The sequence below is a fragment of the Anastrepha obliqua genome, chromosome 2, assembly GCF_027943255.1.
Source record: "Anastrepha obliqua isolate idAnaObli1 chromosome 2, idAnaObli1_1.0, whole genome shotgun sequence".
Classification (NCBI taxonomy): Eukaryota; Metazoa; Arthropoda; class Insecta; order Diptera; family Tephritidae; genus Anastrepha; species Anastrepha obliqua.
In genome coordinates this window covers 74,665,178-74,688,861 of record NC_072893.1, presented here as the reverse complement: position 1 = coordinate 74,688,861, position 23,684 = coordinate 74,665,178, and the positions used below count along the sequence as shown (strand labels likewise).

Here is a 23,684-nt window from a genome sequence, read left to right as displayed (position 1 = left end):
ATTTTTGAGCCGCTTCAAACTTTCATATATTTGTATTATATTAAAATTGAATGTTGGGTATACACCGGAAATTTTTAGCAAGCAATCAATCTACATTAGACTTATCAAATAATAAATACATACATATACATATTAAAAAAAAAAATTTACCACCCTATAATATTTTCTACCTGATTTACAAGAACATATACATATGAACGCCTTTGCACTGATTATAAATAATTTCCACGGTTATTCCATGAACTTTGATATCACGCTGTTAAGCTGATGATTATCGAAGAAGACTCATTCGATTACCTCATTGAAGAATGAATACGTTACCGGTGGTTTATTCTCAAGCGTGTGCAACACATCGTGGAAACATAGTAAATTTCTATGGCGTAGATAACTTTTATGAGACGCCCTTTCGTGGCAAAACTGCACTTTGGAAGCTTACTATCATTTTGATATTTTTCCGGATCCAGAACTGCTGTACATTAAATGTATCTACGCATTAAACCATCGAATGTACTCGTACATATGTATGTATGTAAGCACTTTTAACTTTTCTGGACATCAGGGCGTATACGTTATTATAAAATCCATTCTTATCTGCAATAATAAGACCAGTTAGACTAAGCAAGGAATAGCTTGAAGCCTGTCGTTGTTAGAGCAGTATAAACATACCTACTTGTATATGAGAAACCCAGCTGGAGTGACAATCCTTGGCTGGATATAAATCTAGGTCGTTCCGGTAACGTAACATAGCACCGACTGTCGTGTGAATGTAGCTAGAAGCCTTATTACGTTAGGTTTGTTGGACGCCCCCAAGAATTTGAGGGCTCCCTTGAATTTTCAATTCGTACGCTGATGTACCAGTGACCGCCATAACTTAGAAACTATTTGATCAATTCGATTCTAGCAAACAATCTATACTAATATTATAAAGAGGAAAACTTTGTTTGTTTGTTTGGTTGTAATGAATAGGCTCAAAAACTACTGGACCGATTTTAAAAATTCTTTCACCATTCGAAAGCTACATTATCCACGAGTAACATGGATTATATTTTATTTTGGAAAAAAATAGGGTTCCGTAAGATATTTGGATTTTTCGGACACAAACTGAAAAAAATCTTATATCTTATATATAAAATAAAGTCAACTTTTTGTGTGTGTTCGCTAACCGACCGTGTCTTTGCACCGAATTAAACCAAACTTACACACATTGTTAAGTAGGTATTGAAGATGGTTTACGTATAGTTTGGATGCCTATTGGTGGATAGGGCTCGAGATATAGGTCAAAACGTGGACCCGGGTAACCTTCGGACGTGTATGTACAATATGGGTATCAAATGGAAGCTGTTGGTGAATGCTTTAGTTCAGAGTATTTCCATCCGCTCCGTGACTAGGGTCTCGAAATAGAGACCAAAACGTGGACCCTAGAATGTGTTTGTACAATATGGATATCAAATGAAAGCTGTTGATAAGTGCTTTAATACGGGGTAATTTTCATACCTATTGATGACTAGGGTCTCGAAATATATGCCAAAACGTGGACCCGCCGTGTCTTTGCACCGAATTAAACCAAACTTACACACATTGTTAAGTAAGTATTGAAAATGGGTTTCGTAAAGTTTGGTTGTAATTCGGAGCAGTGGCAACGGGTACATCGTTCTTTTGAGCCAGCCATAATGTCGCTTACTTTTTTAACGCTTGGGGCGGAACTGAACTGTCAAATTGACAGTGTGAGTTACAATGTGTCAATATTTCTTTCTGATTTGGATGCCATAAGGAAAAAACGTAAGTGCAACATGTAAAAATTGTTTGTGAATTTTTTTGGAGTGGATTTTGGAACAGTGAATAATTTCTTACGAAATTTGAGAATTTAATGTGAAATCAGAATGAAATTATGTGTTCGTGGAAAAAACAATTTTTTTCGTTTTTTTTTTTTTGAAAAATATAAATGGATAATGGTTAAAAAAGCTCCAATGCTTAATAAAACATATAAATTGAAACGAAAAATTCATGGATGATCAGGAAAAAAGACGATTGTTTATTCATATGCGTTGATTTGAAATTTAAAAACAATCTTCTTTTTTCCTGATTTTCAATTTATATTTTATATTTACTCAAAAACAAATAGAAAAACAAAAAATATTGTTTATGCCAAAGCGCTTGAATAAAGAATAAAGAAATAAATAATATGAAAACCATATATTTTCTGTTCTAAACCATATCTATTCTATTTTAGTGTGCCCAGCGAAGGGGGTCGGGTTTGCTAGTATATTCAATAAAATGTATAGTCACTACATACCTTTAGCTGTATTAACTTCACATTTTCGAGTCAAACTCTGTGTTAATTTCTGCGCAAGTTGTGGAGATAATCGGCTCCAAATCAGCCAAATTTGCTTTGGTAACTCTTTGACCGTCTATATTTATTTTCCTTTGACTGTTTGTTTAACTAATGTTTGAACATTTTCAATAGGGTTGTCAACAGGCGATTGTGAAGGTCAATCCAACATTTCAATTCCATTTGAATGCTTCCACTCTATATACCTTCGATTTCGATGATTAGCATCGTTGTCTTCTTGTAAAATCCAAAATTTTTTTTCGGAAAAGCAGCCCCAAAACATGAACCAAAACTGGATGCAACAGTTCGTTGAAGTTGTCGATTATCAGCAGTACACCGGAACAGGCGTAGGCATTCACCCAAAAGGAACATTAATCGATGGATATTACGTTTGTACCATTCCATTCTGAATTTGCCTTAGGCCATGCAAGTCCCATTTTAATGTGTGATAATGACAGCAGCGGGTTTTTTAATGTGCTCCGGAATTTGAGGTCTTCTGCATGTAAGCGTCCTCAAATAGTATCTTTGGATACATAACCACCAATTTTCCTTAAAAAAGCTTCATCTTCCCTCAACTACAAACTCGGCTTTGTCCCAAACATATCAATGATCTTCTGATCTTGCTTTGGAGCTTTTGGTTATCTCTTTTTTTACGTTGCACCCATTTATTTATGAAGGTATTCAAATATTTGGTTGCCGCCATAGCCAGATGGGTTGGTGCGTGACCACCATTGGAATTCACAGAAAGAACGTAGGTTCGAATCGCGGTGAAAACACAAAAAATTAAAAAAAACATTTTTCTTATAGCGGCCGCCCCTCGGCAGGCAATGGCAAACCTCCGAGTGTATTTCTGCGATGAAAAAGCTCCTCATAAAAAATATCTGTCGTTCGGAGTCAGCTTTAAACTGTATGCCCCTCCATTTGTGGGACAACATCAACACGCACACCACAAATAGGAGGAAGAGCTCGGCCAAACACCCGAAAAGGGTGTAAGCGCCAATTATATCTACATCTATACTATAAAGGTGAATGTTTGTACGTTGCCCGCGCATCACTACGAAACGACAACACCAAATAACGTACAAATTTTTATACATTTATATTTTCACCCAATGAAGGTTATAGGCATGTTTTTATGATGGAACTCCCTTCCCACAGCTCCCAGGCCACGCCACCACTCTCACTCGTCACTAATAATCGAATATTTGCTTAAATTTAATCTAAAAAATCTTAGTTTTTCCTATTTCCCACTATTTATAGCACACTCTAGACTTCATAATCCGCATAAGCTGTTCAACTATGACCCAAATGCAAAGTTCAAAAACGGTTTGAGATAGAAAATTAATAAAAATACTTTTGCTTGTTATTTTTCTGATTGTTTGTTTTGATTTTATCCAACGAGGCATAGCAACGGATGCCGGATAGAATAAAAGAAACAAAAAAAAAATCCCTTAAAACTACTCCTACGCGAGAGGGGCTAGCTCTCTGCAGGAGGATTAGCGACAGTCGATCGGACATGACAGGTAACATCAGTTTAGTCCATCTGCAGCCTCTCTCAGCCTGTCAAGCTCGCTTGTGGGTTGTAAGAACCCATTTGCCAATTTGGGCCAAAGTACTGTAAATTTTGTGGGATAGATGCCTTTTAGATATTTGTATTTTAATGCCGTTAAGTGGAATTTTTTAAGGAATCATGGCTTATTTATTAAATCAGTCCAGCTAACGAGTGGTTCATCGAAGATTCGGAACATAAATTAGTTATTTGAGTTTGACATCTAAAATAGGTGTTGAATTGTGGCGATTTGTCAACTCTGCAATCCAAACGCATCTTTTATTCTCTCTTTTTAGGCATTCTCTCCTTTTTGACCTTTATAACGACTTAACATAATAAATGTTAGAACTAAGCGACCACTTGAATAAATTCTGTAACTGAAGCCGATTGGCTTTTTCGTTTTGCGCGCGCTCGGTCATAAGTATTCGTGGGACCTTATATCAGTAGGATTCGTGATGTGTCAGAAATTTAGTTTGTGACTAAATATTTATTGTTGCTGTTATTAAATTTTAGAAATTAAATGTTTGCATTAGCCATTTGTAAAATTGGCCGCTTTTAGCTGAGCAAACTTGAAAAATATTAAAATCCAATACTCATGAAAAAAGTGATTTCACGTGATCACCTAAGAGCTGAGATTTGACTGTATTAGATTAAGTTTTTTAGAACACCGTTAAGTATAAGTATGTATATAAGTACATACACCAACCATCCACCGACAATGCATGAAATCAAAGTTGCCATCGTTGGGATAAATTTACTGAATCATTGCGCTAGTCATTTAAATTAATTTATATTTGATGCTTAATGGCAAGCTGTACTCTTTCTATTATAAAAAAGACTCATACATACACATCAGAAAAGAACTAAAAAAACTATGTATTCGAATATTGCTATCCATTTTTTTTAACATTGTACTATATTAATTTTGTTATTTATTTAATTATTAATAAATTATTACATATTTTTCAAATATTACTATTTTTTAATATATTACTAACTCATTTCAAATTAACATTTTGTAACTACAGCCGTTATGACGATTGAGTTTAAGTCGTTGATTTATGCTGATGTTGTGATCTCCTTGATATTGAATCTATTTCCCGGTGTTATCAGCTCGATTCCAAAATGATAAGACAAAACTGATACCAATTTCACAAAGGCTGACCCTTCTTCAATGATAAAAAATCTATGTAAGTACGAGGGTGGTTCAATAAGTACCCGTGTTTGATGACAGAGGGCGTTCCTGAGGCAAGTTGGTATTAGCATCGTGTGCTGCCATCTATCAAACGATGTCAAAATAAATTTCAGACTGATTGGTTAGCTTGGATTCGAGTAAGACGTGTTTTGTGATTTTCGCTAAGATGGAAAAAGGGCAGAGTTGTTCGGTAATTCGCTTTTTGTTTTTGGATGGGAAAAATGCAGGGAGGTAAAAGCAAAGTTGGATGCTGTCTTTGCGGACTCTTCGCCATCTATGACCACAGTTAGATATTACATCAACGAATTTAAACGTTTGCGAACATCCGTTTTTGATGAAAAGCGACTAGGACGTCCGGCAGACATGGTTACCGAGGAAATAATTCAAAAAGTCCACGACATGATTCTCGCTGATCGACGGACGAAAGTGCGCGAAATAACAGAGGCCATAGGTGTCTCGACCGGAATGGCAATTAATATTTTACATGATAAGTTGGCGATGGTGCCGCGATTGATCACAAGTAACCACAAGCGGATGCGGCTGTTAACTTCGAAGCAGTGTTTAGAGCAATTTAAGCGAGATCCGAAGGAATTTTTGCATCGAGTTGTTACCGTTGTGAAAACCAGGATTCATCATTACACACCAGAAACTAAGCAACACTCAAAACAATGGATTTCTCCCGGTGAATCTGCTCCAGAGAAGGCTCCCATCGGCCTGAAAGGTCATGGTGACGATTTTTTGGGATGCGAACGGCGATCGCTGGACAATACTACAGTGAATTATTGAACCGCTTTCACAAAATATTGAAAGAGACACGCCCGCATTTGCGAAAAATAAGGTGCTGTTCCACCACGATAATTTACCAGCACATTCATTCGGAGTTGTTGCTGCCAAACTGCGTGAAATGAGTTATGAATTGCTACCCCCGTACTCACCCGATCTGGCTCCCTGCGACTTTTTGTTGTTCCCTAACATGAAGAAATGGCTCGAGGGAAAAAAATTTAGTTGAAATGAGAAAGTCGTCGCCACGATAGAGGTGTATTTTGGAGAGTCCTAAGCTAAGACCAAAAATCCTATTTTTTGAGGGGTTAAGAAAATGGCCGGAGCGTTGGGCAAAGTGTACCTCCTAAAATGAGACTATGCTGAAAAATAAAAAAAAAAACAATTTAAAAAAAATGGTGTCTTCATTTCTAACACGGATACTTATTGAGCCCCCCTCATATATGACACCAACGCCAGCCAGTAGGTACACCCAAAACAGTGTCAAGAGTGCCCAAAATATGTTAACGAATACATACCATTTTTTCAGCTTTTACGAACTGCTGCGCACTAAAAATTTGGTCGTATACTTGCCTAGACAATATTTATTTCTACTCCTGCGATTTCATCTTATATACAGCCCGTTGTAAAACTATTAATTCATAAATAATAAAAGTATAGTTCATACAACAACTAAAATCAAAGAATGCAAAGTTTCAAACTTTGTAGAAAATTAAAAAAAACTTCCAGCTTTTTAACCAGAACTTCTATAATTTGTTTGGGTATTCAGTTTTATAGCCCACTGAATTTAAAGCACAAGATTAAGGGTGAACAAAACACCATTGATTTAAAAAAAGAAATGGCGTTGAGGTCTCACGCTTTCTCTTCCGTGCATACTCGATTTTTTTTACGTGTAAGAAAAAGCACCGTCACCAAAAAAAATTGCCTAATATCAACGGTAGTTTGTAGTAATTTGAAACTTGCACTTTCACTTTGTTATGCTAGAATTCAATAGACTATAAAACTGCATACCAATATTTTAGAAATTCTGGTGGAAAAGTTGAGAGGATTTTTTTTTTAGTTTTTTATGGGTTTTGTTGTAGTGTGAACTATATATGTTGTGTTTATAATTTTTCAATGTATATATAAAAAGAAATCGTAGGGCTGGAAATTAATAGGCGTTAGGGCGTTAGTAGTACATATGTATGTATATGCACAAAAATATAGAAAAACAATTTGCACATTTTTAATATCAGTTTAAATTTCTTTTTCTAACCGATTTATTGCAAACTGCGTTCAATGCACTTTTAGATTTTTCTCATCTAATTATATTAATTTTACTGTAAAATCAGGTGAACTTTAATCAGCTTACGTGTATTTCAATTTTGCACTTACGCATTAAATGAGCTTCTGCTAAATATGTATTGCAATCAAACAGCTGCTGTCATAAAATATAAACCTAAATTTCGATAAGCTCGCAGATTTACGAATTATTGTAAAGTGTTATTGGCAACTGTTTAGGTGAGTATTGTACTATGAGTTTTTGAATACAGGGGTTCCGAATCATTTCTATATAGCAGCTTTTTTTTTTAATTAACCTCTTCGGCACCATCTTCAAACGTACTAAAGGAAGGTACTGATATCTGCGTGCTACCATATCAATTTGACTTTATTTATTACCTAGTCTTGCCATAATTTCTCTGACAAATTTTACATTGCATACGATGAGAACAAATTCGCGGAAAAAAGTGCCATTATTTTTGCTTTTGTTCACATGCATTGCCTACTCATAAATTATACTAATTTTTCGTGGAGTGGGGAGCTAAGGAAAACCGCATTGCAGTGATGACATTTCATAAATATGATAAAAGTGCAAGTAAGCTTTACGAATTGCCGAAAAAACTTAATATTTCAAGAATGTTTGTTTACCGTACGATCAATCGTTTCTGGCCATCGTCTGAAGCGCCAGACAGAAAAAGAAATGGTCACTCTCGCGTGGTTCGAACCAGTGCAGCCATAAAAGCCGTTCGAGAAAGAATTCGCAGAAATCTCCTTAGAAAGCAGAAAATCAAGTCCATGAGGTCCATCTCAAAACTAATTATAGATGATCCCCGCATGAAAGCCTTCCGTCGCTCAACTGGTCATCTTTTGTCAACGCGCGTGAAGAAAATTAGACTCGAAAGGTGCAAGCAGTGGCACGCGGTCAACCACCATGAACATAATCTTTTCACAAATGAGAAAATGTTCACTGTTGAAGAAGTTTTTAATGAGCGAAACGACAAAATCTATGCTTAAACTTCTAAAGACGCAAAAAATGTTGTTCCAAGAGTTCAGCGTGGCCTCCATCCAGCACCCGTAATGTTTTTGTGGGGAGTGACTTGTAAAGGCGTGACAACTCTTCATTTTTGCGTAAAAGGGGAAAACCGGGGCGAAAGTGTACCAAGAGGGTGTCTTAGAAGGTGTAGTGAAGCGGTTTAGCAGTACTCTCTTCAATGGAGAGCTTTGGATCTTCCAGAAAGATTCTGACCCAACTCATAAGGCAAAAACCACCCAGCAGTGGCTAAAAAAAAATATTCCTAGACTCATAGCCGCTGAAGATTGGCCGTCTGGAAGTCCAGATCTAAATCCATTGGACTACAGTTTGTGGTCAGAATTGGAGAACATAGCCTGTCGAAATTTGGAGAATCTCAAACAATCTTTGGTTCGAGCAGCGCCGTCAATATCTATGGAAACCGTGCGTGATGCAAGAGCTGAATGGTCTAATCGTTTGAAGGCTTTTGTAAAATCATTAAATTAGAGAAAAATTAAGTTCAAAAGTGACTTTCATATGTTTGTATGGACTTTCTCATATTAAGCCCCAACTATTATTTCCCAGTCCAAAACGAAATTTAAAAACAAATAGTGGATAATTTGGAGCTCTTCAATGCCTAGTACCAGAATTTATGCATTAAAACAGAAAACAGAAAACCGGGAAAAGTTGTTTTTTGACGATATTTTTGAATTCTACGCTACGCATCCAGTGTGACATCCAAAAAAATACTGTCACAAATCTGCCAAGTGAAAATCTGAAAACAAAAACATACAAACACTTATTGATGCTCGTCACACTATGCCTCAAGCATGCCTCAATCTCATCATACGTGACATGACGATCTTGCTCAATCATTTCGAGAAAATGCATTGTATCTCTTTTCGTATTCTCGTCTTGTTAACTCACGTCTTTCACGGTGGCAAGATGCCAATGTAAACAATAATACGAGTAATATGGCTCACGAATCAATCATTCTGATTGCGTTTATGGTAAAATATGTAATGGAAATATCAGAAGACGTCTGACAACATTAGAAATCCCCAAGATCAGAAATAGTAATAGCAACCGTCATATGGCTCAATGTAAGGTACTTATACATCGTATGATGTCACTAAAGACAAATAGCAGAAAATATTTAAAACTTTTTAGTTCATCTAATACATATAAAAAATAATTCGTATCAAAAATCTTAAGTGGTGGTAAATAAAAAAATTTAAATTTTATTCAAATTCAAAAAGCCAAAGGCCTATCAAGGTGGTATCGGTAAACCAGCTGATTTGTTTTTTTCGCCATGTATGTACATTCAGATGTCAGGATACAATGAATTGACCAAAATACGTTCCATTCGCACTATCGTCTTTGCTTGTAGCTTCAAATGCATGTCGGCTGTTCAACGCAGTTCATCCTTTTCTTTTCTATTTTCTTCTGATGTGACAATGTATAAAACGTTGTTTTTGGCAATAGCGCCATCTGCTTTGATGAATGCGCCTTGAAGTTACCCTGGAAATTTCAAGTGGTATTCAGTCCGACAATATTTTTGAAGTGAAAACTTCTTTAGAATCGTTGGGAGTGATTTGAGACTCGATGAAACGAAAAAGCGACACTACGAAGCGTTATATGTTGATATACGTATATGTGTGTGGATGCGTACTGCTAAACCACGCTAGTATAGTGAGTATTGTAGTATGTATACTACACTGCCTATTACTTGCTTTGGTGTTTAGTTCAAGCGTCATACGTATGTATGTTTGTATGTATGCTAGTACGTATGTGTGCGCGCCTACGTATTACGGAGGCACGGTGAGATGTATACCTATACTACACTACCTAATACTTGCTTAGACCAAGCGTCCTACGAATGTTTGTGTGTATGTTAGTACGTCTGTGTAATATACGCGTTACGACGCTCATAATAGCAACGGCGTGTGCTGTATTGCGTCCGTATTTTTATATTCGTAAATATTTTCATTTTTAAATATTTACCGCAATTGCAGACGGTGTTGCAATATTCCACAATCAAAATGACGGTCCTCGTATTGTAACTCCACAGATAGATCTGAATGCACAGCAACTAGAATCACTGTCTGTTCAGCTCTCTAAAGTGGGAGAAATATGTGCATGCGAAACCAGATTGAGCAATGGAAAAACAGTTTTAATTGGGGCAATTTACATTTCACCGAATCAATCAATAAATAGCATCACGGAATTCATTTACGAAAATTTAATAAAGTATACACCAGAAGTATCGCGGATACTTAGAAAAAATTACGATAAAGTTCCAATGATTTTAAGTGGCGATTTTAACGTAAATTTTGCATTGGACACTGCGGTTCCTTTAATTGGCTTTCTCAATACAACATTCAATTTAAAAATGTGTAACAATCGCACTGAATCGACAACACGATCAAAAACAACAATTGACGCGGTATTTCAAAGATATGTTGACAACATCGAAACCAAAGCATCTGTATCATATTTTAGCTATCATAAGCCACTCGTATCATTTGTTGAAATTGAAAACATTGAGGATGAATAATAATAAAATGAATAAAATAAAATATGAACTTTATAGCAATATTATAATGAACCTATAACTATCCCGCTCCTAATGTTGCTTTCGTCTCATTCTCTCTCAGTTTGTTTTACGGAAGGTTTCACTTCTATCGCGTCTAACCGTTGGACTGGTATTTTTTTTTTTTTTAAATATTTGTGGTAATGTGTCCCATGCAGAAGCTGCAACTTGAATGTTTTCATATTAAAAATTTAGGGAAATATTTTAACGAATAACATTTCACAATTTTCTCAGTCAAAATTGCACAACGCCGACTACAAGCGTATTTTTTATAGAACCAATCAAAAACATGTGATGATTGAAAAAATTCCAAATTTGACTACCGACTATTAGGAAGATCTTAAAGTACTGCCAGAAGCCTTCAAAGTGAAGATTTTTTTCAGTCTAACGTGTTGTCTCTCGCAACACTTTCAGGATAGAACTTTTGGGAACCTCTGAACTATAAATATACGTGCAATATTACCCCATACATGGACACATACATACATAGATATACGTTATTTAATTTGCGGTATGTTATCAAAATAATCTATTGACTATATGGTTAGATTTAAGAGTACTATATCTACTCAAGACATAAGATTTATTTGTGGAAAATAAAGGTATGCACATACATATGCGAATGTGTGTGCATATCTCTACGTTTATACGTAAACGTTTTGATATTGAATTTGTCTTGAGTTAAGTGGCAGCGGTGGCTATAAAAGTTACCACCAAATATGGATTGATTGCAGTTTATTTCTATAAATTCGCGCGATAAGTCGGATTACGGTTAAATCCTCGTACAGCGGCCATAACGATTAAGTGTTGAAATCGCAAACGAAATGGCAGCGCGGCATACATTTGCGGCGTTGTCGCTAATATTAGCTGTATTTGTACATAATTCTTATGCTACTGAGTCGTCAACAGCTTTGGCTCTCTCAGGATCACCCTTCAAAAATGATCTCTCGTATCTGTTTTACAAAGATGGTGCAAGCATTGGCGCTACAGCATTAAATATCACATCAAGGGCCTACGATGATTCGCAGTGCCTGAAGGATATCGACCGTATATCGGCAGCGCTTGACGAATATTATGAATGGGCTATCGAGTGTAAGTGTACTATGAATTCGGGTACTCTTAAGTATATTTAAGAAAGATGAGTATATTGCGTTCGAGGGATCAACAGTCAAACATAAAAAAACTCCCACTTTAACACCCTTTTAGGAAACGCACAAAAAATGAAAACAGTTGTGAGCAAAAATTGAAAAAAAAATCTTGTTTACTCAAAGGCAAAGTTCTATTATTCTTTGATGAAAAAACCGCGAAACATTAAAGAAGAGAAACAAGAGATATATCTTCCAATAAGTGAAGCAAAACTATTGATCATTAGCGGCTCCATACATTGTTTTAGTGAATTTGGAAAAAAGTAGCGACAGTGAAATTAGGGACACTCGAAAAATGTGAATAGTGTGCAACTAGATATAGATTGCCAAAAATGAATTAAAAAATATGTTTTGAAAAGATATTCTTCTAATTGTTTTAGCATTCAATAAAAAATAGACATTTCTGTATTAAAAAAAAAACAACAAATAAAGCAGCTGGTGAATTACAAGTATTTAAGTCTTTAGATTACTTCAATATAAATGATCACTTACGGAATATATTTAGTAAAAGATAGATACAAATATTTCTAAAACTGTGGCATACGGTTAATGTAAAACTTATTTCATTTGTTGCTCAAAAACCGGTTTACAATAATAATTTTTAGTAAATCGATAAAAATGTTAAGAGTTCTTAACTTCTATGAAAAGTTATAACTTATTTGATACGATACTTATACTCGTAGTAGATACGAGGTTTTTGAATTCGAACATGTAGATACGAGAAAAATCGAAACGCTCTGAAAAAATGCTATAATCATTATGAACATTGCATGTTTTGTTTTACGTAACAGGAGTGCTAAGGAGTGTTTTTCACTAAAAATCTCAATTTCGAAAAAAATGAAGTTACGAGGTTAACACAGAAAGGGGACGATTTGCAGGTGAAATTTTTTAAATAGATTCCAAAGTATGCATAAAACTAGCAACAAAGCGACAAATCAAATGTAAATAAATAAAAAAGTTTTTTATAATCGATACCGTCGGCTATTTACAGCAGTATTATGCATTTCAATGATTTTGCAAAACTACTTTGCATTTCGCTCACAATGAGCCTAAGTTTTCGAAGATTTATAAGTAGTTTATTGCTTGTTCTTCAACTAGCTTTTAATTTAGAAATGTCAGTGAAATGGAATGACGAAAAGTTGTTGTTGTGTTGCGAATGCGCGTCAAACTAATTTTATCTATTTGTCATTCATTCCATTTTTCTATTCTCTTTCCTCGACAGTTCTAATTAAAAAAATGTTGTTGTTGCTCGAATACTTCCACCTTGAATAGAATCGCTTTGGGTCTAATGTCGCTCAGAGGCAAAAAAAAAACCTTTTTCGAAATGTTTGATGGTTTCCAAATAATACGATTTCTTGAGACTTTTAAAAAGCCTTTTTATTTTATCTCTTCGTTCGATTGAAATCTTTTACCGATAATCCATTTTATCACATTCGGAAGCAGGATATAGTCGCAGGTTGGTAAATCTGCAATTTTGTTAGTGCCATTGCAAACTTGTACTCCAACACTTTATTCGGATAGAAAATATCTTTTCTCTTCGTCAAATGTGTTTTGCTTCAAATCGGCATTGCATTGACCCAACAGCGGATCGTTTTATCACAATAATCGATGTGAGTAGCAGCGCTCTTTTATCAAAGCTTTGGACTTCCTCGGCTTCTATTCACCACGAGAAGTCCACTGTACTTTGTCGACCATTTTTGGTGCACTGGCCTTATTTTAGCTTATCCAACCGCAGTTAACCTGCGGTGGATGGTAGCAAGCGATTGTGAAGGGTTTTCATAATATTTGCTAAGCTTTTGTGTCTTTAAAGAGCACGTGAAATTCACTTTTTTCACTTTTAAAAAATTTTCGCAGACACCTATTTCAAATGCCTCTCACAACAATTACTATTTGACAGATCAAACAGAGTATTAGTGTGCGTTATTTTCGTAATAATTTTATTGACAAGCAATATTTTGATTTTTATGTGGTGAGAACATCTATTCTAATTTTCAGATACTTTTTGATCCATTTTTCTATTTACGAGCCTTTTCAAACTAAAAAAAATATATTTGTTATTAATATTTTAGCAGTTAAGTCCACAGAGTACACAGTGAGCCAGCCATTGACAATATGATTATTTGACAATTTATATGTAGAGTCGTTTGCTTCCAGTAAAATTTTTTCTATTACACTTAATGATCATTTTCAGCCAATACATCCAAACGAATTGTCAAACAAGTACGTACCCTAAGCAAACCGCTATTCGAGATCCTCTTAAACCGCACAGACTAGATATAGTCATGCTGTAAATAACTGGTAAACAAGTTGATAACGACGAATCACCACTTAAACCAACCAACCAAGTACATTTTTTTCTTTGCTTTGACTACTTGGCTCACAGTGGGTTGCTAACATTAACGGCCTTGGGCACTTCTAATGTTGTCAGGCGCCTTTTGAAATTTCCATTGGAGAGTTTGACATATTTCACTATACGTGCACTTAGAACGTTTTAATGTGTGGGTCATAATGAGTGTTTACAATGGATTTGAAAATTTCATTAATTTCAATCTCGGGAAAAATTTTAGTTAAACCATGAATATTTTCGTTAAATTATTTTTCACAATTTTCGACATGGATGCAGTGATGAACTAAAATCATTATACGACGAGCAAGCATCATGCTTTAGGATTATAAAAAACTGGTACAATGAATTTTCTCGTGGGCGCTTTTCGCTCATCGCTGAATTCTGGGAAGGTCGTCCAACATCAGTTGTGCTGTGTGTTGTGCATTAAAATATCGATGCTGTGTGCGAAATGATTGAGCAAGATCGTCATGTCACATGCCGTTAGATGGAGGCATCTGTGAGCATTAGTATGACGAACATCAATAAGATTTTACTTGACCGCCTTGTGGTAAAAAAGTTACGTACGCGTTGCATCCCACACAATTGCAAAGTGGATTGTACAAAGTGCTTTGAATTTTATTGAAAGCGAATGCAAAAATGTACAATATGTGTGGAAAATATTTTGAAAAACATTAAAACTGTTTTCAATCAAAACGTTCAATTTGGCATTGTTAGCCCAGAAATGTGAATAGTAACCCTCGTATATACAAAAGCCGCCTTAAAGTTGTAAGCTATTGTTTTTACACAATCTACATGAGACGCATTAATATTGACGTACCTATATACATATACTCATATATACCCGTTATTTGCATTTAACTAATGGAATTTTCGAGTGCGTAGACTCGCATGAAAACATGAAAAGAGCAAAATGATAGAAAAAGTTGTTTCTAACAGCGGTAGATCCTCTCATAAAAAACCATTTGCCATTCGGAGTCGGCTCCATCCATTTGTGTAACAACATCAAAACGCACGTCACAAAATAGGAAGAGGAGCTCAGCCAAACACCTAACAGAAGTGTACGCATCATTTATTTATTTATTTTTATTTTTTTTATAAATGAAATTTGACTGAACATAAAAAAGGAAGCACCGAAGGCTCTAGTAGCCAGTGTGCTAATTAAGTTAGGGCTATTCTGCATATATCCCCTATAAATAATAATAATAATAAAAATAAAGGAATTTTCAAAAATCAGGTGTGACCCTTCAGTCGGATATTTTTGACTGGGGAATTAAGGTCTATTTAAGCACGCACATATTTTACAATTTAGCGTGATCAATAAATCTAATAATAATCTAATATATAATCTTTAATCATTTTCACAGTTTCGGCACGCAACGCCTTCTTAAAATAAGCCATATGCGGATAATCTTCTTTCCGTATAATACTTGATCGTAAATATTATTTTTACTTGTAATTTACAAATGTCTTGTCCGAGTTTGATATCTAAATCCCGAGAATTCAAGTAGTTATTCATAAATCTCAACCATTTTGGATTTATTATTCAACTCAAAGATAGTATAGAAGTAGTATGCAGCTGATTTTACCATTACGTATGTATGTATCCATGTAGTACCTGCGAATATTTTGGGAAAAACTACTGTAAATCACAATCCAATCATAAAAAGTCATAAAAACTGTAGATAGAAGCAGTGTGTGCTATGATGCAATCATAAAAATGTAGACATACATGCATACATATGCGGCTGCCGGTAGAAATAATTTCATTAACAGAAGCAACGGTATATTCATTGCATAACAAAGCGTTGCGGTTTTTAGCTTTTGATTAGACTCGGTTAAGTTATAAAAGTATTTGTGTTAGCAGCAAAGTTCAGTAATTGATTATCGGTTGATAAGTAATTGTTCTTTTATTGTTCTTTAAAATCTTCATTTGATTCTTTTTATTCGTTTTTCTTTTTTGTTTTGTCGTCATTACTGTTGATTCAAGAATATTCAGAAAATTTTAAAGAAAATATCGAAAAATCAAAAAAAAAAAAAAAAATTTTGGTTTCTTATGCGGAAGTTTTCTATGAAAATGCACTTGACATGACATAATGATCATGACTCAGTTATTGAAGGTTTGCTCACTTGTGACATTAGACTTTGTTACTCCCTTACAAAAGATTGCATTTAAGAAGGGTGAGGAAAGTGGAAATAATGCATTTCTTTTGGTAAAATAGGTGGCAAAAAATATTTTTTTTTACTTAAATGGAAACAAACTGCGAAAGGTTTAAAAAATAAATTCAATTTGAATGCAAATAATATATTTTGTGGGCCGCCGTAGCTGAGTGGGTTAGTGTGTGACTGCCATTCGGAATTTAGAGAGAACGTACGTTCGAATCTGTGTGAAAGACCGAAATGAAGCGGTCGCCTCTCGGCAGACAACGGTAAACCTCCAGTGTATTTCTGCCATAGAAAAGCTCCTCATAAAAAATATCTGCCGTTCGGAATCGGCTTTAAACTGTAGGTCCGTCCATTTGTGGACCAAGACGCACACCACAAATAGGATTTTCGCTTTTTTTCGAAGTGCTTTGAACACTTCATCCACCCATTACAAACATGTTCCGTCAATCGAAGCCTTCTTATAATGAAGCTTGCAACCCTTCTCCCTAATTTAGATTTTTGTTAAATGCTAGCTCGTTGTAAAACCGTAATTCCTTCAAATCACCTCAACATCAGAAAGAAAGCGTTTTAAATTCCCCATTGATGTGTAAGTTATCGAGTACACTCGGTTTCATCAGTTCACAAGTTACCACAAGCAGCAAAATTTGCACTGTTGCGGGCTGTGATTACTCACTGATTGCTAAATATACTTTTCTTCAGAATGCAAGTATTTTTAAAGCAACGTTTCCTAATTAATTTCCTGCGCTTTTACACAAAATTTCTAGAGTTAGCAACCCAGTGCCGCTTTGACTGCCTCTAATTATTGAATCATGATCAATGATATTTGTATTTCGGGAATGAGTAATAGGGTGGTTCAAATGAAAAAAAGTTTAAAATGCTGGAAAAAATTAAAATGTTAAGCATGCCGGTACCACAAACAGCTCGGGTTTGGTCTTGGCCATTCTCACTCTTCTACACACGGTACAGGCATCCATTCTTTAAGTACAAACTTTGCCACTGTGCCCAGTACGCTGACCGAAGGCTCTCACCAGCTATATCTTGCCAGTACGACTGCGCTCCACCATTTTTGGTTTTATTAACCATATCAAGATCCACGTCGTACCACGGGTTCTCTTGAATCCCTTCGAAGTTCCGTTATGTTCTGGTAGCACATCTATCAATCTCAAATCTATTACATGTTTTGTTGCTATCGACAGCAACGCTTGTTTGCTAGACATCGTGACAAAGCATCGTCATTTCCATAGCTGCTTCCTTTACGATGTTCAATCATGAAATTATAACTTTGCAGTCGCTTTATTTATCGCGCTATCTGTCCTTCTGAATTCTTAAATTGAACTCACCATCGTAGAGCTGCATGATCTGTCCTCTACTCAGTAGAAATTCTTGCCCGAAGTAGTGTTTCTGAAAGTGCTTTTGCTTCGTACTACGCAATAGTTTTTTTCTTGTTTTGGTAAGACCTTGCTGTAATAAGCGATCACTCTGTGCTAGCGTCTGTGCCCACCACAAACTTCTGTCCAGTAACAGGGTACGCCAGAATAGGCGCTGTACATAATTGCTTCTTTAGCTGCACGAAAGCCTTTTCTTGCTCGACATGCCACTGAAAACCTTGATTTTTCTTTGTTAGTTCTTGAAAGCTACTTACGATGTCGACAAAAAGCGATTATAATATTTGTATATACCCAAAAATCTGAGTAATTCATGCAAATTTTGCGGTCGCAGCCACTCTCTGACTGCTACATTTTTTTCTTCATCAGTGTGTACTTATATTCCTTTAGTAGTCGGCTAATCGCGTAAGCATTTGACCTATCTTCGGAAAAACGAGCATTTTTCAGAATTCAGTCTCAAACCAACTGTCTGCAGGCGGTGAAATACTATTCCAAGTTTTACCAAGTGATCTTCAAAACTCTTTCCCATCCCTGTAATGTCATCAAGTTACACTAAACAGGTATTCCTTCCACACAGCCTTTCCAGTACAAGTTTTATAAGACGTTCAAAAGTAAGAAATGCGTTACATAGGTCACTTGTTGCACTTTGTTGGTTTCGGATAATCTGATTCTATAACTGACAATCGTTTCGTCCCATCATCCTCATCTAACCTTCCCCCATATAATCGCTTCTGAATTGGCTGGAGTCCTTAGGCGATGGTTCCCAATTACTCCTCTTCGCCAGTCAAGTGTGAAACCAAGTCATGAAATCCTCGCCAATGATCATATCACCATGCCTCATCTTAAGTATATCGCATGTTGCTGTTCTCAACTGCACACCCCTTAGCAGCACGTAACTTCCCACTTACTTGCCTCTGATAATGAAATGCGAGGCTCCAGTGTTCAATGACAACATTTACGCCTTGTTATCCATTATTCCTTCAATGCTCAAATTATCTGACTTTCGTTGCATCCGTTTCGTTTGAGGGTCGGGGCATGTACTGACACCTTTTAGTTCAATGAGAAATTTCGCTCAGCCGCTTCTTCTCCTTTCGGAGGTGATAATGATTTAGTACGCTTTCAGCGCAGTCCGCAATCACGAGCCATATGTTTGACCTTTTCGCAAACCTAGCAGTTGGCTTTAAAATTTGCTACTGGAGGCTTACGCAGCTAGTTTGTTGTTCTTCTGTGCGGCTGGAATCTACTCTGCGCACTTTCGAAGTGGCAACTCCTGTAACTCCTGTCCAAGCCACCTCATACGTCAGAGCATGCGTAACAGTGTCGGTGAGAGCTGGCTTACTCATTCGTCACTGGTTGCTCACTTACTCACAAATTAATGCCTTGCATTTCATATGCTTCGTGCAATCGGTGATGTAATTCCGCCTTTTAGTCAGAAAGTTCTGTCAGCTCCAGCTTCTTCTTTAATTGGTCCACACTCAGCTGTTCCATTTTAACTACAATATTTTTAATATGTTTCAAAATGGTTACAATTTTTTTTTAATATTTTATTTCCAGTAATCCCACCGCTGTTACCAATTGTTACGAAATTTATGAAATTCTCAATCTATGAAATATTTTTTTCTGTTTCCAATTTCTAAAACCATTGAGATCTGAGAGAGATTCATTTTTAAAAAGTGTAATAATTTCACATCAACAGCGCTTTCGCCGCAATATTATCTTATGTTTTCTCAATACAAACACTTTACATTTACACACTTCATTCCCCTTCATTACAGTTACCGACACATGGGGTCGTCTGCCGGTCGGCCTTATGTGGGGCCATGCATTGAGCTTTGGCGCTTATGAAGAATGTATAGCGGCGTCTTGGCAGTTCACCCAAAACGATGAAGTGCGAGGTCAGTACTGTCTGGCAAGTGTGCCCATCAAAAAATATATGGACGAAATCAAGCCACGAACTCAAGTCACCAGCGCAGCTCGAATCAGTTATAAATATAAAACACCAGAAGCATACGAATTGGGTATCTGTATACCGAGCTCCTGCTCTGCTGAATTGGGTAATAAGATATTGACTGGTGTAATGAACAAAAACTACGATTCCAACATCACTTCAACAATGATATCTGAAACGTATTGCAAATATGAAGAACCAGTGAAATTGCGTCCCATCGACATCTTTGCTATGTGAGTGGCATAAATATCTAACTGAAGAATAACTATTATAATAAATGACTGATAAAATATCTTAAATGTTTTGCAGTGTTTTCTTCAGTTTCATTGTATTATGCATGTTGGCGAGCAGTGTCTACGATTATGTGCAAACGAAAAATAATGGTAAGTTAAGCAACACTTTCGGATGCTTTACTTGAAAAGTTTTGGCCATTTTTATGTTTCTATATTTTTTATGAAAATATGGATCAAACTTTGTCCAAATTAAAAAAAAAAATCGACAAATTTTTATCAAAAGTTCACACGATTTAAGAAGAATATTTGGAAAATTTTCGAATATACAGTTTTATAGCCCAATAAATTTTGATGTTTAGATTGTTTTTTTTTTGCTGACAGTGCTGTTGGATATTTTCTTCCATATAAAAAAATTTTGGGCATTCGTTATATGAGTATGAAGAAAATACACAAGACCACCAGCAAAAAAAAATGTCAAAAATCAAGGCGGTTTTTAAGCTAATATACTTGAAACTTACACTTTATTATACCAAAATTCAGTGGGGTATAGAGGTGCGTACTCAACATTGCTCTAAAATTCTGATTAAAAAGTGTGAAAGTGTGAAGCTAAAAATTTGTTGAATTTTTTCAAGTTTGAAGCTTGGATTTACATGGTTTTGTACGAGAAAGAATTTTATTTGCATACAATTTTTTTTTAAATTAAATATGAAACATCTAAAGTGCCAAAACTTTTTTAACACAGTGCACGTATTACAAAATATTCATAAACTCATTTCACATTAATTTCAGCACCCAAAAAACCACTGCTGGTAGCTTTCTCCGTAATTACCAATGCTCAAAAGATTTTCACAGTTAAGAAGTCCAATAATCCCAATGTTATACAATGTCTCAACGGTTTGCGTTGTTTTTCGATGATGTGGGTCGTTTTTGGCCATGGTTACATGACTTTCTACGAGCTGCCTCATATTAACAGGGATAAAGTCTACACCGTATGTGGTTCAAATAATTTTACTATGTTTGAATTATGGAAATTATAAACATTATTTTTTTCACTTACAGTGGATTGAAACTCCGTATTCGTTATTAGTCCAAAATGCTACTCTTTGTGTGGACACATTCTTCTTCATGTCAGGTTTATTGATGTTGTGGGGCGCTTTCCGCGAAATGGAGCGCACGTAAGTATATACTTATATTTGGAATTATCCAATTATTTCGCATGAAGAAATCTAAAACAAAAAAAATGTCTCCCCAACTAAATTAGTAAAGGCAAACTGAACATAGGTATGATGTACTTCCATCGTTATATTCGTTTGACACCCGTTGTGGCGGTTGTTATCCTATACATTTTGTCGTTATACAAATATTCGGGTCATGGACCGATGTGGATGAAGATTGGCACACAAGACGCACGTTGTTCAGATACTTGGTGGGCAACTCTGTTGTATGTACAGAACTATGTTTTCCCCAAGAAGATTGTAAGTATTCTTATATGCAACTCTCATACTACTTAAGGGGGGAAGCTGGTCTAGAGCGCAAAAAATGGGCATATTTTATGAATTTATTTTGACTCAACAAAGGAATCAATCGAAAATCTGTGAAATAGGTTTAATAATATAGCTTTCATGGTACAAATACAAAATTTTTCGTCTGAATTAATTTCAAAATGGCCGCTGTCCAGCAGTTCTCCTAAGGCGCCTTTTTTTCTAGTGGGTCCATTGCCGAAGACGTAAACTCCTTAATTTTTGTCCTGGATCAAAAAATAAAATTTTTTTAGTTTCTATATAACAACAGAAAGAGACGTACGTAGGATATTTTCGATATTTTGTTTTTTCGCGAAATGGTGCACGTTTGAACAAAAAGCTACAATTTTCACTATAAAGAACGACATAAAATTGTTGATTAAAAAAAAAACTATGTAATATAAATAAAAAATCCTACGTACGTCTCCGGAGAAAGGTATTTCGAATGTATTGTCAAAATTTCGTAAGAATCGGTAAAGATTTGTTCGAGTTATGTCTTCGGCCAGTTTAAAAAAAGTGATTTCGAGAAAAACGCGTTTAAAGTTGTAAATAGCGTTCGGGGCATACCTGCGAGGCACTGCCGTCGAATGAAAAATTTGGGCATTTAGACATTTTTGCTGGCATCCCTCATTTGGTATATTATTTCTAAGACCCTAAAGCACCTTTTAAGACAAAAAAAAATTTTTCGATTTTTTCAAAATTCTAGACCAGCTTCCCCCCTTAACTTACACTCGTATGTATGTATAAATTAATTTTCTTATTATTTTTATAATTGGTTTTAGTGTATCAGTCAATCGTGGTACTTAGCTGTGGATACACAACTTTATGTCTTGTCACCACTCTTCCTTATTCCTCTTTGGAAATGGGGCAAAAAAGCGCTCGCTCCAATTATTGTTGTCGGTCTTCTTTGCATGGGTTGCACTTTCGCCACATTCATGAAATGGAAGTTTACTCTGTTCCGCGTCGATGATGATAATGTAGACGATCGTCAACGTTTGACATACTATCCCACGCATACTCGTGTACCCACATGGTTAATTGGTGTCATTTTCGGTTACTTTTTGTACACCAAGAATCGTGGTAGGCAAATACCGTTAGCCAAAATATGGGTCATTACTGGCTGGCTGTTAGCATTTGGTGTAATGTTGGCCGATTTATGGGGTCCTTATTGGCGTATACTACCAGAAAATCCGAGCGCGCCCATTATCGAAGGTGCATTTTACGAGCCCTTAAGTCGTGCCTCTTGGGCTGTGGCTATCGGCTGGATTGTGTGGGCCTGCTATAATGGCCATGGTGGTATAATCAACGATTTCCTCTCTTGGGGCTTCTTCACAGGCTTCAGTCGTCTCACATACTGTATGTATGTTACCCATAGAATTGTGCAGCTGGTTAATGGTGGACGCATTCAAACCGATACCCATTTTGGCGACTATGATATGGTAAGTAGTTGATGGGGTTGAGATGTGTGGCAAATAAAATTATAACATTTTAAATTATTGATTTACAGATCCTTCGCTGGTGGCACGATTTTGGTATTTCTCTAACTATTTCCATTTTCGCCACGCTGGCATTCGAGGCGCCGATTTTGGGTATCGAGAAGGCAATTTTTGGACACGGCTCTAGTAAACCGGCTCCCAAAAAGATAGAACCAACCTCTACCCCTGCTTCCGTTCCCGTTCCAGCTGCAGTCGATGCTGAGGCAACAGTTATCGAAACGAATATACCTGAAGTGACTAAAGCTTAATACAATCAGCTGTATTGTAGTCTCTCTACTCGAGTATGATGATTAGTTCAGATAGATATTAGCCCAAGGGCATATTAAAATTTAATTGATAACACAAACAAAGAACATCGTACTGTATACGGTGTGTTTAATGTTGTAGACGATAGTAAGAATAATTTAATAAATTGTTTTTACTTAACATGAAAGAATTACGTATTTTTAAACGAAACTGCTTAAGATTATGTAGGTATTCAAAAATGTGTTACAGAATTTTATAATTTGTATTTAGCACACGTCGATATGTTCTTCTCAACGATATATGATATACGATATACTGGCGCCAACCTACGAGGGGGGTTCAATACGTACCCGTGTTAGAAATTAAGGCACCATTTTCTCAAAATTGTTTCTTTTTTATTTTTCAGCATAACCCCATTTTAGAAGATCCGCTTCCCACAATAGTATTTGTCAGACTCTCCAAAATACGGCACTGTCTCGGCACTTG

General features: G+C 36.0%; 1 protein-coding gene across 1 annotated transcript; it reads left to right on the top strand.

Moving 5' to 3' along the window:
• Positions 1-11,467: 11,467 nt before the first annotated feature.
• On the top strand, positions 11,468-23,338 carry LOC129238448 (nose resistant to fluoxetine protein 6). The gene is made up of 8 exons (XM_054873472.1): positions 11,468-11,807; positions 19,531-19,936; positions 20,013-20,086; positions 20,726-20,925; positions 20,996-21,111; positions 21,198-21,411; positions 22,239-22,895; positions 22,964-23,338. The coding sequence occupies exons 1-8, from the start codon at positions 11,540-11,542 to the stop codon at positions 23,198-23,200; spliced, it is 2,172 nt and encodes a 723-aa protein (XP_054729447.1). The 5' UTR covers positions 11,468-11,539; the 3' UTR covers positions 23,201-23,338.
• Positions 23,339-23,684: the final 346 nt, after the last annotated feature.

Coding starts and splice junctions, on each gene's coding strand:
- LOC129238448 (XM_054873472.1), top strand. CDS start 11,540: ATGGCAGCGCGGCATACATTTGCGGCGTTGTCGCTAATATTAGCTGTA. Junction 11,808..19,530: donor TTATGAATGGGCTATCGAGT/GTAAGTGTACTA, acceptor CCTTCATTACAG/TTACCGACACATGGGGTCGT. Junction 22,896..22,963: donor ATTTTGGCGACTATGATATG/GTAAGTAGTTGA, acceptor ATTGATTTACAG/ATCCTTCGCTGGTGGCACGA.